This window comes from Myotis nattereri (genome assembly GCF_964212035.1).
Source record: "Myotis nattereri genome assembly, chromosome: 6".
In the NCBI taxonomy this organism is placed as follows: Eukaryota; Metazoa; Chordata; class Mammalia; order Chiroptera; family Vespertilionidae; genus Myotis; species Myotis nattereri.
The window spans coordinates 86464898-86483786 of record NC_138081.1 but is presented as its reverse complement, the minus strand read 5'-3'; the positions used below and the strand labels follow the sequence as shown (position 1 = coordinate 86483786).

At 37.6% G+C, this 18889-nt stretch overlaps 1 protein-coding gene across 1 annotated transcript in view; it reads right to left on the bottom strand.

Annotated features, from left to right (window-relative positions):
• The window catches only part of TBC1D32 (TBC1 domain family member 32), a 127258-nt gene that overhangs the window by 43671 nt on the left and 64698 nt on the right, over positions 1–18889 (bottom strand). The window contains 3 exon segments of the mRNA XM_081094753.1: positions 1135–1243; positions 3835–3957; positions 14363–14451. Of these exon segments, the coding sequence (XP_080950879.1) occupies positions 1135–1243; positions 3835–3957; positions 14363–14451 (321 nt within the window).

Below are 18889 nucleotides of genomic sequence, written 5' to 3'. Positions count from 1 at the left end.
CTAGTCAAAAGCTATTTGACATTATAATTCAATGCTCTACTGAATAATGACTAAAATGAAATATCTTAGAAACAACATTAAATAAGCAATAAAGACAAATATATGGTAACTGGTTCTAGCAAGTAGAATGATGGCTTTAGTATTTCTGTCATGAAAGGAAAATTATGGTCTTCAAAAGAAACCTGCATTTCCTATATTGCTCAAAAAACTGTTTCTTTTGTACTGTCAATTGTTCCTACCTCATGTGTCCCAGAGTGAGAGTCAAAGTAAAATGTACTTAATAACAATAACAATAAAAATCCAACCCTTGCCCTAGCCAGATAGCTCAGATGGTTCGTGTCATCCCAATATGCCAAGGTTGTAAATTCAATTTCTGTTCAGGGCACATATAATAATCAACCAATGATTGCATAAATAAGTGGAACAACAAAAATTGATCCCTTCCTCCCTTCCTCTTTCTTTCCCTCCCCTTTTTCCCCTCCCTCTCTCAAATAAATAAATAAAAATTAAAAAAAAACTTCGAGAAAACCAAACTATTATTATTTATAGAGAGGTACACAATACTGCCAATTAAATACAAAAGAATATAGACATCTAACAAAAATTAAGTGTCATGAAAGGGAAAGAAATCAAAACTAAAAAATTCAAAAACACAAAAGGAAGATGACAACTTTTAAATAACATAATACCCTACTCAGCAACACAAACTAGTACTCTTAACCCTGCCATGAAAAATAGTACTTTTGCCAAAACCGGTTTGGCTCAGTGGATAGAGCGTCGGCCTGCGGACTGAAAGGTCCTGGGTTCGATTCCGGTCAAGGGCATGTACCTGGGTTGCGGGCACATCCCCAGTGGAAGATGTGCAGGAGGCAGCTGATCGATGTTTCTCTCTCATCGATGTTTCTAACTCTCTATCTCTCTCCTTCCTCTCTGTGAAAAATCAATAAAATATATTTAAAAAAAAAATAGTACTTTTGTTTTAAAGTATTTGCTTTCATCCTAAAGTTTTTCTAGTAATAAGAGTTCAACTCTGTGGTATAGACATTTGATAGTTGCTGTTTAGTGCCATCTGAGTTGGCTATGTTGCTTCAAAATATGTCAGGAAAACATTTGCCCTTCCTCTTACCCACTCACCTTCTGTAGTATCCTCGGAGGCAAAATTCGTTCCATTGGCCCACCAATAAGGTTTATTCTAACAAGAACATGATTTCTCTCTACTGATAAGCCATCGATTATAAAATCCCTGAAAAATCAACATAGCAATTTTGTTATCTAATGGAATATAATTTAGTTTTAAAATCAAGTCACTAGAATGTAAAGAAAAAGGGCAGATAAAATTCTATAGAAAAGTCTGGAAAACAGACTGTTGTTTTTACTTAGAAATACAGATGGGCAAAAGTGGGTTTATACTTGTGAGTACACAAAACACAGCTTTTATTTGTATTATTATTTATTTCTGTATTATTTTCCATATGAACTGAAAAACTACTTTTGACCCACCCTATATATTCACTTTCTTTTTTCTTTTTCCTTTTTTCCCCCTGAGAATCATAGTTTGCTGTTTTTCACATTAATGGCAGCCATGATATCCTTTCTCAAGTTCTTCAGCTGCCTTAGTAGTATTTGCCCTATTTTGACTGCCTTTGGCTGACCTTCAAAACTCATTTGTGGCTAAAAATTTTGATGATATGCTATCCCTCCACTCTCACTCAATCCTCGAGGTTACTTCTAATATGAGAAAGGGGAAATATTAACTTACACTACCATATTTAAACTAGAGGTCTAAGTATTGCTTTGTTTTGGTTCCATTTCACTCTATCTAGCAAAATAAACTAAGTCTGGAATATTTCTCCAAATTGATGACAATAGATTTTCTTTTAGTTTTATATGCATTTAGCTATTTTTGTCAGGTTCTGGGGAATGATATTGAATTGGTATTTTTGACTCTTAAAAGCATCCACCAAAATGTTTCTCTCTATTTATAAGAGCTAGTAAGTAGCTAAAACATGCAAATTCAAAAACTATAAAAGATATACACTGAGAAGTATGTTTTCTTCCAATCTCTCAGATTCTCCTCCAACCTCTACAAAGCTAACAATTCTTACAAGTTTCTTTTTTGTCCTTGGAGGGTCTGTATAAAAACAAATGTCTGTTTATGTATATATCCAAAGGTTTCTTTATATTTACTCAAATGATACCACTATATGCAATGTTGGTGCCTCTCCTTTCTCACTTAACTTTATCTTAGAGATAATTCTTTATCAAAACATATATAGCTGCTCTGTTCTAGTATCTGCATAGTATACAACAGTCCAAATGTACCCCAAACATTTAAACTCCCTGCTATGGATGGACATTTAGAAAATTTTGTATGCTTTTATGACAATTCCAGAGTAAGTATCCTTGTGCTTGTTTGAATATATCTCTAAGATGATCAATGCATCCCTTAAAGAAAGCTAAACTCACTCTTTATCTTCTAGCTGTCTTTGCTAGAAAGCAAGGAATTGAGGGAGATCTAACTGCTATCAGGAAAAGAATGAGATTAATAAAAGAATATTTCCTTGACAAATATTACTGCATTTAAAGAAATGGGATTAAAATGTTATTTTCACAATGATTTTATCACATTTTTAGTCAACGTTTCCTTAAGTTCTAGACCCAGGGCCTTAAATTGAAAGTCTGAATGTTGCTTTTAGTCAGCCTCCACACTTCCTGAAGCTGTCAATACTATCCTTCTGTGTCAACTAGAGTATCCAGGAATGTGCCTGCTCTGCTATAATTTTCTAAGACCTACCTAAAATGGAGACACACTTTTTTGAAAATTATAGAACCAAAAATAATGCCAACTATTGAATGTGCATCCAATAAATGTCAGCCAAATTGAGGTAATGCCAAGTGTGATATATTAATAGAAAAATATACCAAGGCTCTAGCCAGTTTGGCTCAGTGGATAGAGAGTCAGCCCACAGACTAAGGGTCCCAGGTTCGATTCCTTGGGCACATACCTTGGATACAGGCTCAATCCCTGGCTCTGGTCAGGGTGTGTGCAGGAGGCAACCAATAAATGTGTCTCTCTCACATCAATGTTTCTCTCCCCCTCCCTTCCACTCTCTAAAACTCAATGGAAAAATATCCTTGGGTGAGGATTAACAACAACAAAAAATATCAAGATATGGTCATAACCTCATTTTGCAATAATCAGAATTTATTGACTATGAACTAACATAACTAAGAGAATGGAGAAAAGAGTTCCTCTACAAGGGGCACAAAATAAAATGTCTTGTTTAATGGGTCATCTTCTACATGCAAACTGAATTTAAAAGTGAAAAACTTCATGAAGCCATTAAAAAAGTTAGCACTCGTGGGGGGTTAGAGAGCAACCAAAGGACTTGTATGTATGCATATTAGCATAACCAATGGACACAGACACTGGGGCGATGGAGGCTTGCCTGGGGTGGGAATCGCTGGGGATGGGGGGGCAATTGGGGGAAAAGGAGACATATGTAAAACTTCAGACAATAAAAATAAAAAAATAAAAGATTTGCAACAACAAAAAAAGTTAGCACTTAACTAATATACAAAAAAAAATAAGTTAAATAAAAACTCAGAAAGTAGTACTCTGCAAGCCACCTCCAAGAATATCTATCCCAATCTTTCTAACTGTGACGTGACATTTATGTTTTAATTGCTTTATTACTGTTATTTAAATCTGTTGAATTCAGATAGTCCAGAAACATTAAACATACTATACAGAAAGTCACTCTCAAAACAGAGCATCTGCAAAGAAAACTGTTATTATCATATCATAACAGACTTTATTTCCTTTTATTTTACCTGTGGCTCTCAGAGACCTCTGAGATATTTTCTTCTTGAGCATTTAGTAAGATTTCAGACACTTGATACTGAGCCTCTAACAGAAGGAGGGTGTCTAGATTACAGCATACCACACTTAATAACCTATGTAAAAAGAAATAATAAAAAGTAGATTTTATAAAATATACCCTAAAGATTTAGACTTTCTTGGTGTCTTGAATATCTACTCATAAAATTACAAATTTTAAGAAAGATCAAATAGTTATTTCAGATATATTTTAATTAATTTGAATAGCAATTGACTTCAAAAGTTTTTCTTATGAAAATATTATTTAAAAACCATGGGTAACTTCTACTCAAGTTTTTAAAAAAATTTAAACCTAGATATAGTAAGTTTTTTTTTTCTCAACTGCTAGTTAATTTAAAAGTTAATTAGTGAACATCAGCAAATTCATAAAAACAGCAAATTGCCATCACTTCTTTCCCCACAATTAGTTATCAAAGAAATAACAGAATCATTTTGCTACAATCCCGGGACTGTTTATTAGGTGAAATGTCAATGGATAACTTTATAATTTTCAGGTCAATCTGAGAACACCTAAATACACTGCTCTATCTTAACATTAAATAAAAGAGGGGTAAACAGAAGTCATGTGGCTCCTATTGCCATACAAGAAGATCCATGAAATACTCTTGCCAAGAAAACAGAACCTGAAACTAATCAATCCCAGGAGGATGCTCAGACGGAAAGCCTAACCCAGTGGAAATACAGCACAGCCGCAGGCAGATCCGCAGTTCTACTATAGTTCTTAGTAGTAGAAGGAACAAGGCAGAACCAGTAGTTACAGACAAACCAATTATTAATTACTGGTTATTGGCTATAGAGACCAATTATTAATAAATAAAATTGACTTCCTCCATGGTAAGGTCAGCGGGGACAGCTCATAAAGGGACAAACACACACACACACACAAAACTTGTGTATATAGAAAAATGTCAGCTAACTGATAACATAACACCCTAACTTCTCTTCAACAAGAAGGTTTAGGGAGAACCTAGTGACCTTACTGTTTTCCTTTTTTAAAAAAATATGTTTTTCTTTATTAAAGAAAGAGGAATGGAGAGTGAGAGAGGGAGAGAAACATCAGTGATGAGAGAGTCATTGACTGGCTGCCTCCTGCACGCCCCCTACTGGGGATTGAGCCCACAACCCAGGCATGTGCCCTGATACTTGGAATCAAACCATGACCTCCTGGTTCATGGGTCGTACTCAACCACTGAGCCATGCCAGCTAGGCCCTTTCTCTTTTCTTGAGGCTACTAATTCAGTGAACACGTAATGAAAATGACCCTCAATGTCCTCTAGTTTATGATTTGAAAGAAGGCTTCTATAGGCTCTAGACCCGTGATGGCGAACCTTTTGAGCTCGGCGTGTCAGCATTTTGAAAAACCCTAACTTAACTCTGGTGCTGTGTCACATATAGAAATTTTTTGATATTTGCAACCAGAGTAAAACAAAGAATTATATTTTTGATATATATTTTATATATTTAAATGCCATTTAACAAAGAAAAATCAACCAAAAAATGAGTTTGCGTGTCACCTCTGATACGCGTGTCATAGGTTCGCCATGACTGCTCTAGAACAAGCATGTCAAACTCAAAGGCTAACACGGGCCAAATAAATGAGGCATGCGGCCCACGGGCCATGAGTTTGACATGTTTGATCTAGAAGGACAATGAGATGATTCAAGATGAACTGGGAGAAATTCAGAAAGCAAATAAATATCTGAGTTGAATTTTCTTCATTACAGAAGGAGTAAATCGAAACGTGAACAAATGATGTAAGGCTTTTAAGATCTTACAAGTATTGGGAATAATGTAAAGCTTAGCAAATTGATCCAGCAGTAAATTAAAAGAATAGCATACTGCGACCAAGTACAGTTCATTCCAGGAAGGAAAGGGTAGTCTAATATGAAAACGTTTCCTAATGTAATTCATGGCATCAATATGTAATAGAAAAGAACCACACAGTCATCTGACCAGATGCTTAAAAGCTACTTGATTTAAGATTCAGCATCCACTCTCTGGTCCCTGTCCTCCAAAAAATGCTAAGTAAATTAAAGAAAGGTTACTTCTTTCATTTGATTTACAAAACAAATCTATCTCAAGGCAAGAGCTAAAAGCATAAACAGGAAAAGCATTCCCACTAAGGTCATGAAGAAGGCAAAGTCGTCCATTATTATTTAACAGTGCGTTCTAAAAGTTTAAGCCAATGCAAAGAAGATGGGAGAAGAAAAAAATAGAAAGGCATGCTTTCTGAAAGGAGATAATGATACTCATTACTACAGAATGATAAAACTTTTTATTTGGAAACTACTTCGTCCATGACATAAAATTAAATTTATTTAATTTTAAGAAATATTGGCTAAATACCTACTAAGTAACTACCACTGTTTTAAGTACATCACTGAACACACATGCACAAAAATCCAAGTCTGTATGGAATGCAAAATACTAGAGGAGGGGCACAGATAATGAACAAAATAAAAAGTTAAAGCTAAAACAAAAGCTGGAAACGTGAATATAAACTTCCAACAAGGGGGTATGTGGATGAATACCTGCATGCAGTTTTAAATAGGATGGTTAGGAAAGTCCTCACCAAGGTGACACTTCAGTGAAGACCTAAAGGGAATGAGGAAGCAAACCAGGAAGTGATGTGGGGAAAAAGGATTCCAGGCACAGCAAGCAGCCTGAGCAAAGGACCTAAGGGGAGAGCACACCTGGCAGGTGTGAAGAACAGTAAGGGGGGCCATGTAGCTGAAGGGGAATAAATAACAAAGAAGTATGAGGAGGTGAGGCCAAAGTAATGTTAGGGGTCCAGATCACCCGGGACTCTGTGAGGCCACTGAAGCTTTTCTTTGATGGCATGAGAAACAGTGGAGTATGGCTTTATTCTATGAAATGAGTATAGGATTGAGGTGATCTGATTTGCATTTTACTAGGTTCACTCTGGGTGGGACAGAAACCAGTTTAAAACTAACAAAAGGCGATAGTAAAAATTTAGATAACATAGTGGTTTAACACCAGGTACTGTCAGTAGATGATCTGTTAATTAAAAGAATGGCTCTGTGGTGGAATCCTCACAGTCCTGGTACTCATGCCCTTGTGAGGTTCCCTTCTCCTGAGTATAGGCAGGACTTGTGACTTCCCTCTGGTCACAGTATGTTAAGGTGACAGGATGATGTGATCACACCTTCTGCTGGCTTTGAAGAAGCAAGCAGCTGTGTTAAGAAAACAACACGGCAAGGACAACAGGTGGCTCCTAGGAGTTGAGGCAGCCTTCAACTGACAACCGACAAGGACTTCTTACCACTGGGCAGCAAGAACACGAGACCCTTAGTCCTAAAGCCATGAGGAAGTAATTCCAACAATCTGCGAGTTTGGAAACAGATCCTTCCCTAATTACATATATGAACAAGAATTATGTAGGGTGACCAGTAACAAAAAAATAACTTATTTATATCAGTAATAACTAACTAAAATATGACCATGGAGAAATATATTAAAATAGCAAAAAAGATAAAAGATAATTAGAAATACACAGAACCTATATGAAGAGAGCTACAATTCATCATTGGAGAATGGAAAAAAATTCAATAGAAAGACAGCACCTACCAGGATGAGAATATTAAATATTATAAAGATATACATTATTTTCCAATTCAGTTATGAATTTAAATGCACATTATATAATAACTTAAAAATGTAGGGTTTTTATAGAGATCAACAAAATTCCTCCACTGATAACCTAAAATAACTCTTTAAGAGAGAATAATAAAATAAATGAAGATAGTGTCCTCCGTGGTCCCGGATTTGTCTCCTGCTTCAACAGTATTTGGACAGAACAGACCCAGAGATGCCCCTTCTTCCAGCCTCCAACCACCCTCCGGCATCTTATCCAGTCACCACCTTCAGAACCACCTCCTAGATCAGCCAACACACTTTAACTCCTTATTGCTGAACAACCATGCGCTCCCAAATGCATCAGAATTATTCCACCGAGGTAGAGGCTGCGGTCAACTACCTGGCCAACCTGCATCTGCAGGCCTCCCACACTTGCCTCTCTTTGGGCTTCTATTGCCAACTTGACAAGGTAGCTCTCAAGGACGTGGGCCACCTATTCCAAGAGTTGGCGGAGAAGCTCGAGGGCTCTGAGCATCTCTTAAAGATGCAAAATATGAGGTACCTACCATATTCTAAATTGGGGAGATATATAACATATTTAGTCTCACAATAACTCTGTGGGAAAGGTAGAGTTACACTCCATTTCCTATATGAGGAAGTAGAGGGATGGAGAGGTTCAGAATCTTGCCTAACATCACTCTGGCAATGTGGTTTCAGAATCCATGCTCTTAACCAGTGGGTGATGCTGCCACATACTGGGGAATGTAACATATGGCTACAAAAGACCTCTATGGAAAGAAGGACATTTTAATGACAGTAATTAAAGAACACAATTTAAATGGAGACGTTTGCCATGTTTACAGATTGGAAAGCTCAGTATTATAAAGATGTCAATTCATTCACTATTGTTCTATAAATTCAATCCAATGATAATTAAAATCCCAGTGGGCTAGTTTGTGTGAGAAGCTGTTCCTAAAATTTATGTGGAGAGAAAAGGACTAAAAGTAGCCAAGATATTTTTAAAAACTGGAAAACTGGACATAACCCAAATGTCCATTAACAGCATAATACATAAGCAAAACACAGTATATTTATACCATGAAATATTATACAGCAATAAAAATAAATCCATTAAAATGTATGCAACATTAATCTTAGAAAACAAAAGGCAACAGAGAAAAGGTCAAATATGACAGGATATATAGTCAATGGTACAAATAATATAAAGTAAAAAACAAAAATAAAATATATTGTTCAGGAATACATAACTAGGTGGTAAAAATATAAAGTAAATAAAAAATATAATGTAAATACCACAAAAGTCAAAATTGTGGCTATCATTGGGGACAAGGGAGGGAGTCATGATCAAACAAATGCATAGTGCTAGCTCTCTTTATTTACTTGGTTGGGATTAAGTGGACATTTATTTTACAGCAAATTGTTAAGCTGTATGTTTATATTTTATGCAAGATTTACGTTTTCAATATTTCATTTAAAAATTAAGTGTTATACTAAGGTAGGTAATGGGGAAAGATATATCACTATACCCAAAAGAAGTATACATATGTATTAAACAAATGAACAAATTCAGAATACTATTAAAAGAATGCATACTTTGATATTAGATTATGCATAAAGATTCTTGTAAGACCTGATAACAACTAATGCCATTTAACATTAAATTATGCAATTGTATAATAAACAGATCTTAATGACTCATTAATTATACCAGCATATTTGTATAAGCTAGCAGCTAGTGTAAACATGAAAAGAAAAGTAACTATAAGGTAATTTTGTTTCTTTAGCCTAACCATAATATTAAGGCTAGGTTTACAAAGTGAATAGATTATTTTATATACACTAATCTAGAAAAAAATGTCTCAAAATTTACATATTACTGAGGCTTATAAGCAATAAATTATGAAGTTCAATTTTTATTAGTCCCAAACCAAATTTCCCCAAGTTATGAAAAAAGATTCTGCTCCTTACTTCTCACATAAAGCAAGCTGTTCATATCAAGAAGTATTCCAAAGAAAGTAAACAATTATCTGAGGTCAATCCAAATTCATGGATAAAGTAGATAAAATTTTAATGGTATATTTTTGTTCTTTTATGGACAGAGATAAAGTATTAAAAATAATTTAAACTACATTTACGTAAAGATATCAACAGTTACACAGACAAATTTCAGAAGTATTTGTGTGTATGTGAGTGTGTGTCTTTCTCAGGATACAATTAAAAATAGATTAACTTTGTCCTGGGCAGCACTGCTCAGTGGTTAGAGCATCGGCCCAAGAACTGAAGGGTTCCAAATCAATTCTGGTCAAGGCCATGTACCTGGACTGTAAGTTCCCTACCCCAGTTGGGGTTCACGCGGGAGGCAATCGATTGATGTGGCTCTCTCACATCAATGTTTCTCTGTCATCCCTCCCCTTACCCTCTTCCTTCCCCCTCTCTAAAATCAACAGAAGAAATACCCTCCCGTGAGGATTAATAAAAACGATAGATTAACTTTATCCCTGGCTGGATAGCTCAATTCATTACAGCATCTTCTGGATGTGCCAAGGTTACAGGATTTTGTGCTAAACATTAAGACTCAAATTGCTCACTGCTCTTAAAAGATAATATATACATATTAAGAATATAATATTAATATTAACTTAAGCTGACCCTACTAGTATATACTAATTAAGAGCTTCTTATGCACTGCAAAAATGCTCCTAAGATGTTTCATTGTATAACCTCAAATAATTTACAAACATCCAATTTATCACTGTAGCACCACAGACAGCTGCATAAATTGTTGATGCTTCCCAGCAGACATCAATGTATCTTTGAAAATGCACCAACAAGCATAACTAGCATAATCTAGTTATAAGCAAAAGAACAGTCCTGGGCTAAATTGTTCTGTTATCAATTGGTCCGGATATGAGGTGCACCAGCTCACACAACCATGTTTGTGAGCCCTCGATAGGTCCCCTGTCACTGCTGACTGGAGGAGAGCCCGCCGTGCCCTAAGTGAGCCATGATGCCAAGAGTTCTGCAGTTGAGCCTGAGGCCCTGATATCAACAGGAAGATATAGACATTGTTCTGCCTCAGACGCAAAGGGCACCTCCCAATCTAGTCTGGAAATGGGCATTTTACATCACTGCAAAGCTAGATTTTGAAATACAACACACAGTATAATTTATTTATCTTTCCCCTCCCCCTCTTTCCAACTCCTTACCCCTAAGTGATTTAAAAATTGCAAAGTCATGATGTAAAGGTCGATAATTTCTTATCTTTAAACCTTAGGACAAAGAATTTAGAACTTTTAGCATTCAGCGACAAAATATAGTACATGTGGACTCTGGATCAATACCTCATAATCAAGCACATTAATATTTCTTTGGAAAAAAATGTTTATATTTAAATCTGTCAGGTTAAATAAAAACTATAAAAGTTTACATCATTTTAGGTAAGATTAGGTGCAAATAGAAAAATACATTATAAAAAAATTTAGTTTCTTAAAACTTTTTCTGAACTTCAGAATTTCAAATCAGAGATTGTGGCACTTGAACCTGATAACGGCAGCAGGCAGTCTGACTCCACAGTCCTCGTTAATACTATAATGCATGACTCAACTACTAGTATATGTATCAACAATGGAAAGGCAAACTTTTTAGTGTAGGATAGATTGACTCCATTTGGATATTATGAGAAAGCACACACTATGAAAATTAATGTATTTTATTCCCAGGAGCATTTTACTTCTTGGATTGCTTTGTACATGACTTAATATCCTATTGTTAGAGTTTTTGCCAGAAGAATAATAAAAATACTATTCTATCAAAAAATGCAGGAAAGGGAAGAAATTCATTCAATATATCAATAACAAGAGGCCAAAATCTATGTTCTATCATTACAAAACTCAGGCACGTACTTGTTATGCAAAAGGAGGTTCTACTGAATGGATTTTTCCTAATATTCCTCATCACAGGTTGCTATATGATATATCTGATGTCCTACACAGAAAGTTAAAATTTAATGTGAAATTAATTTAGAGATAAAGTGCACATGATCCAATGAATTATAACAGCTGCAGCTTTTTTTCTATCTTTTTTGAACTATTAATGAATGATTTAATGAAGCACAGCTATTAATGAAAAGTTTCAGAACAAGATCTATAATATATATGTTTCATTACAAGATCTATAATATATACTACTATCAGAGAATTCTCATTTTAGAAAATTGCTTTATTTCCTAGATAGAGCATTCTCCCTGACCTACTCTCTCATGCCCAAAAAATTTATTTTGCTAGTAGAAAGAAGAAAAAAATCACAAACCTAGGAAAATTTCTTTAATTCAGCTGCTTTTCAAGGTAGTAATTAGTAGATAAGGAAGCAAGTTATATGTCTAAATATGATCAAAAGAGTAAGAATGTATGCGTCTCTATAGTCCAAACAAACACTTCTACTCCCCCTCTCACCCCAGCCATTTGAACATGCTAAATAACATCTTAAGAAACATACACTCGGGGAGAACCAAGATGGCGGCATAGGTTAACGCCGGAGTTTGCTGCTTTGAACAACTACTTCAAAAGTGAAACCAAAAAACGGAAGGGACATCACCCAGAACCACAGGAACGCTGGCTGAGTGGAAGTCCTACAACTAGGAGGAAAGAGAAACGCATACGGACACTCAGAGGAGGCGCAGTGCTGAAGTCAAATTCTGAGGTGCGGAGTGCGCGGGGCGGGCTGGCGGCGGAGGGCGCGGTTGGTGTTTTCAGGGAGTCGCAGACTCTGAGCCCCAGATACAGGCGAGTCTTTAGGGACCCAGACTCAAATGGGAGAAGCAGGACTGTCTGGCTTCGGTCAGAGCGAGTGCAGCTTTCTCTCCGAGGTTTGCAGCCGTTGCTGGGACTCAGAGAGGCAGAGCCCCTGGGGACAGGACTGAGAGCTGCCATAACTGCTCTCTCCGGCCCACCCTGTTGATCCTGTGCGACCTGCCCCGCCCAAGCCCTGCACAGAGGCATTTGCCGGATAGCCTCAGGCAAACGCCAGATTAGCACCTCCCTAGAGGACAGAAGTTCTCTCACTGCTGACACAGCTGATTCTCATAGCCACTTGGCCTGGAGGTCAAACCCTCCCTGGAATTAGCTACAACAATCAAGATTTAACTATAAGACTGCGAACAAAGACCACTAGGGGGTGCACCAAGAAAGCATAACAAAATGCGGAGACAAAGAAACAGGACAAAATTGTCAATGGAAGATATAGAGTTCAGAACCACACTTTTAAGGTCTCTCAAGAACTGTTTAGAAGCCGCCGATAAACTTAATGAGATCTACAAGAAAACTAATGAGACCCTCGATCTTATATTGGGGAACCAACTAGAAATTAAGCATACACGGACTGAAATAAAGGATAATATACAGACTCCCGACAGCAGACCAGAGGAGTGCAAGAATCAAGTCAATGATTTGAAATGCGAGGAAGCAAAAAACACCCAACCGGAAAAGCAAAATGAAAAAAGAATCCAAAAATGCGAGGATAGTGTAAGGAGCCTCTGGGACAGCTTCAAGCGTACCAACATCAGAATTAGAGGGGTGCCAGAAGAGGAGAGAGAGCAAGATATTGAAAACCTATTTGAAGAAATAATGACAGAAAACTTCCCCCACCTGGTGAAAGAAATGGACTTACAGGTCCAAGAAGCACAGAGAACCCCAAACAAAAGGAATCCAAAGAGGACCACACCAAGACACATCATAATTAAAATGCCAAGAGCAAAAGATAAAGAGAGAATCTTAAAAACAGCAAGAGAAAGAAACTCAGTTACCTACAAGGGAATACCCATACGACTGTCAGCTGATTTCTCAACAGAAACTTTGCAGGCCAGAAGGGAGTGGCAAGAAATATTCAGTGATGAATACCAAGAACCTACAACCAAGATTACTTTATCCAGCAAAGCTATCGTTCAGAATTGAAGGTCAGATAAAGAGCTTCACAGATAAGGAAAAGCTAAAGGAGTTCATCACCACCAAACCAGTATTATATGAAATGCTGAAAGGTATCCTTTAAGAAGAGGAAGAAAAAGGTAAAGATACAAATTATGAACAACAAATATGCATCTATCAACAAGTGAATCTAAGAATCAAGTGAATAAATAATCTGATGAACAGAATGAACTGTTGTTTATAATAGAATCAGGGACATAGAAAGGGAATGAACTGACTATTCTTGGGGGGGAAAGGGGTGTGGGAGATGCGGGAAGAGACTGGACAAAAATCGTGCACCTATGGATGAGGACAGTGGGTGGGGAGTAAGGGCGGAGGGTGGGGCGGGAATTGGGAGGAGGGGAGTTATGGGAGGGGAAAAAGAGGAACAAATGTAATAATCTGAACAATAAAGATTTAATTTAAAAAAAAAAAGAAAGAAACATACACTCAACCAGAAAGATTTAAAACTTGGGACACTGAAATTAAATAATATGATTAACATAAAAGAGCAGAATGTGGGCCTCAAGTTAAACCAGGTTTTTCTGAGCCTCTTTCAAGACTATGTTATGGCAGGAGTCCAGTCTAAGACCAACCCAGGAAGCCCCAGTTGACTCCTGAGTAAACGGAATAGTCTTCAAAATGTCTCTAGTAAACCTAACAAAAGTGGAAGACACTGTATATAGAACCTAAACGTGGACAATGGCCTTAATATAAAAACCTAACGGCTATAATCTACTTCATGTGTAATATTACAGGAAGATAAATTACCTTTAGGTATGCTTTAAAGTAGTTTATTTTAAATATTTTTGAAAGTATATAGAACATGTTTTTTGCATGCTTTTACAACACTGAAATATTTCTCAAGTAAAATTTAGCACCTTACCTTAGGCCAAAGATGTGTGATTGCTCATAGTTGAATAAAGAGCGGATCTTAGCTTCAGAATTCAAAATGATAAGTCTATCAATAATATCCTGAAAAAGAAAGCCTTTGAGTGAGACTGTGCTTGACTGAAACCATTTTAAGAAAATCAAATCAACAAATATTTATTTAAATTTGTGGTTCTCAAATTTGGCTTTACATTTTAATCACCTAGGGAGCTGTTAAAAAAAAATACCCAAGTCTCATTCCTAAAGATTCTGAATTAACTGGCTTGGGTATAATCTGGACATTAAGCTTTGTGAAAGTTCCTGAAATAAATTATCTAATGTTTAACCAAAGTGAAGAAATACTAATTTATATTCCACTAGAGGTCCGATGCATGAAATTTGTGCAAGAGTAGGCCTTCCTTCCCCCGGCTGCCAGCACCGGCTTCCCTCTGGTACCTGGGACCCGGGCTTCCCTCGTAGGCCCAGCTTTGTCCGGAAGGTCATTCAGACGTCCAGTCTAATTAGCATATTACACTTTTACTATTATAGATTCTAGCTTATGAAGCCAGTTAAATACTGATTAAACTGCTAAAAATGTAAATTACTTTGAAAAACAAATATGAAATCTTCAAATGCAAAGCATGATTTGAATAGTTTTATCTAATAACTATTTGAGATTTTGTTAATGTATAATCTCTGTCTATGTAAATCAGTGGTTTCCAACACTGTTTAAACATTGGAATCACCTAGGGAACCAGATGATAGATAGATGACAGATGATAGATAGATGATAGATAGATAGATAGATAGATAGATAGATAGATAGATAGATAGATAGTATATCCAGGCTCTATCCTAGAACAACTAAGTTATTATCAGCTGGGGTATGATTCTGGCATTAAAATTCTTTTAAAAGCTCTCCAAGTTGTTGCAATGGGTAGCCAGGCATAAACATCACTGATGCACATGTAGGGAAAACCTGATGACTACGTGCCACCAGTTGTCCCAAACACTGACAATTTCAGCCTACCACACAATTTTGAGCACTCTATAAAAGCCTTTCTTTCTATAATGCCCTCCTTTTGTATATATCTTTGGGTTCAGGCCTAAGAAATTTATTCATAGATAAACACTTGTTTCTCAAATTGCTCATTTTCCTCACCAAAAAACTTGCTTCCCTCCAGTGTGTTTAAAATCAAGATAATTCTGTGACCAATAGGGCAAAGAAGGAAGGTTTTGCTAGGGAGTAAAGTCGCATAATATATACTGATGTCTATGTGGGTGATAGAACAAATGTTATTAAGTAAACAATAGGCCAGGGAATGAGTTTGTTAGGAGGATATAATAGTTCAAAATCACATTTTAAAAATACTGATCAAAACATAGTAAAAACCAGATTGTACGTAAACTTACCTAGTAAAAGTTTATACCTAACACTTAGGAATGCATTTACCATTCTACAGATATCTTGTAAAAAATGTGCAAATAATATTAGCACAAGAACTTACAATCATCAGATATTAAATAAATGCCTAATAATCCTAATATATAAAGAGCCAGGGTCCGTAACGTCCAAAATGACCAAACAGAAGACCGAACGCCAGGCTGCACGCAGCAGGCTAGGGTGGGCAGGGACTGGCAAGCGGGCTGAACTGCTGACCTCTCGGTCCCTCCTGGGTCACGGGCGCCGTGGTGACCCAGCACTGACTGCCGCCGCCAAGGTGAGTGCGATGTGATTGGTCGGGGGGCCTTGCCATCGTCCCACAATCACTCCGCAGAGGGAGGCCCAGGCCACTGGCTGGGGGGCTCCACGATCGCCCCAAAGAGGGAGGCCAACGCTACCTGGCCAGGGGCGGTGGGTGGGGCTTCCCTCTGCGGGGCAATCAATCGCAGGGCTCCCGGACTGTGAGAAGGCACAGGCTGGGCTGAAGGACGCCCCCCACACACACACCCAAATGCACGAATTTCGTGTACCAGGCCTCTAGTCAAGAATAAAAAAGATTGAGATCTTAAAATAATCTGTCAATATTGTCTGCTGCTTTAGCTGGACATTCCTTGTTTCAAACATTGTGACAGAATACAATTCATTCATATTCCCAGCTTCATATTTATATTCTCATTTCCTGCCCCACTGCTTTCTCCCTCTCTTTACTAATTTCCCCACTCGGACAGCCCTGATGTAGCTCTGGTGACAAAGCCGCAGAGATCTCCTTGACTTTGCCCAGGCACCTGGATACTACCAAGTAAGTAATCACTGCAGTAGACACATGGAGAAACTTGTATGCTATGTAGTTCTTTACACAGTATTTGTTCAAATAGGTACACACTTTTAGTGCTTAATATTATAAAATTTAAGAAATGATCTACTATCACTTTTTTCCATAGTAAATCTTCACAGAGTGATCTGGAATTGATCATGTATCACTAGCTTTCTTTTGTCTGAGAGGAGGGAGACTGCCAATTAGTCCTGTGCATAGCGGTTTCTGAAAGGATTATTATAGATTTCTCTTTATTCATAGGGTACTGGTCCAAGTGACTGAAACTGGAACAGTCATCTGATTACTAAATTCAGACTATTTGAGAGTCAATGATACCTAGTGACTCCAAAGTTCTAGCTTTGAATCTAAGTACTAGATACTCTAAGAATAAAGAAATATAGAATGTATTACCAACAAGCTAATGGAAGAATAGATTACAGCCATCTATCAGTGACAATGCATTTTCAGAAAACAAATGCTACAGTAAATAATTTCTTCTTCAAAGGGGGTTGCATTGATGGATCACCACTTCGGAAACAGAACACAACTCGCGGGAAGCCTGCCTCATGGAGAACTTCAGTTTCTAAGCACAGCAGCACGTGTCAGGGAGGCAGCCTCCTCCACCAGCAGCTTCCCAGCAACAAGCGAGTACAAGAAAGGCTTGGGATTCACAAAAATAGTCTGAAACTGTCTTCTTTAAAGGATATTATCCAGCTTGAGAATATATTCAATAAGCCTTAGGCTGAAATGAGACCAAGACTAGAAAAACAAAAAGGAATATCTCTTCTATATAAATAATACATTTGAGTGCCTACTCTGTGTACACTTGTCTCAATGACCATGTGTGTACTATCTGACCCTTTTCACTTAAGAAAGGGCCAAGTTGGCTCAGTGGATAGAGCACTGGCCTGCGGAGTGAAGGGGCCCAGGTTCGATTCGGTCAAGGGCATGTACCTTGGTTGCGGGCATATTCCCAGTAAGCGGTGTGCAGGAGGCAGCTGATCGATGTTTCTCTCTCATCAATGTTTCTAACTCTCTATCCCTCTCCCTTCCTCTCTGTAAAAAATCAATAAAATATGTTTAAAAAAAAAAAAAGAAAGAAAGAAAGGGCCAAGTGAAGGGTGAGAGTGGTCAATCATAATGCCAATATCCCTGCACCTGCACTATTAGGAGTGGCTTGTGACTGGTTAGTCCCTGAACATCCATAAACAAACTTGGTCTGTTAAGGAAGGTGCTTCTTTGGAATTATTCAAAGCGGGGAGTTTCTCTGCCCACTCTGGCTGTTATAACAGAATCCCACAGACCAGGTACCTTATAAACAATAGAAATCTTATTTCTCACAGTTCTGGAGGCAGGGAAGTCAAAGACCCAGGTGCCAGAAGATTCTGTGTCTGATGAGGGCCTACTTTCTGGTTCATAGACAGTTATGTTTTAACATGGAAGAAGGGGCAAGGGCCTAACGCAGAAGTGAGCATGATTGTGCATGAAGGGACCTCAGTTTTAGCAAATAAAATTGTAATTATGGAAGAAGAAAAAAAAAGAAGGGGCAAGGGATTCCTCTGGGGTCTCTTTTTATAAAGCACTAATCACCTCCTAAAGGCCCCACCTCCAAACAGCATCACCTGGGGAATTGGGTTTCAACACAAGAATTAAATATTCAGTGTACAGCAGAGCGGTGGAGGAAAATGCCCCTCTTCTGTTTGGAGGGTTAGTGAGTTAAATCCTGATATTGTTCCCACCCCCCAAAAAGATATGTCTATGTCCTCATTCCCAAAACCTATGATTGTTACCCTGTTTGGAAGAAGGGTCTTTGCTGAGGTAAGTAAATTAAATTAGGACCATCCTGGGTTATACAAGAAAGACAAGGAGAGATTTAAGGCAGCGGAGGAGAAGGCCTTGTGAAAACAGAAGCAGAGAGGAGAGCTATGCAGCAACAAGCCACAAAATGCTGCAGCACCCAGAAGCTGGAAGAGGCAAGGAAGGCGTCTGCCCTGGAGCCTTTGGAGGGAATGGACCTGCTGACCTCTTGCTTTCGGATTTGTGGCATCCAGACTGTGAGAGAAGACATTTCTGCTATTCTAAGCCACCTGGTTTGTGGTAATTTGTTATGAAATCTCTAGGAAATTAATACAAGGGGAGATAGTAACAGGTAGTCCCATGTCCTCTCCCATTGAGAATGCCATCTGGAGAAGAAGAGCTTACTAATGATAATTACAGCAAACAATTATTTAGCAGTTACCTGCCAGGCAGTGATTTAACATTTTATGTTTCACTTAATTCATGTA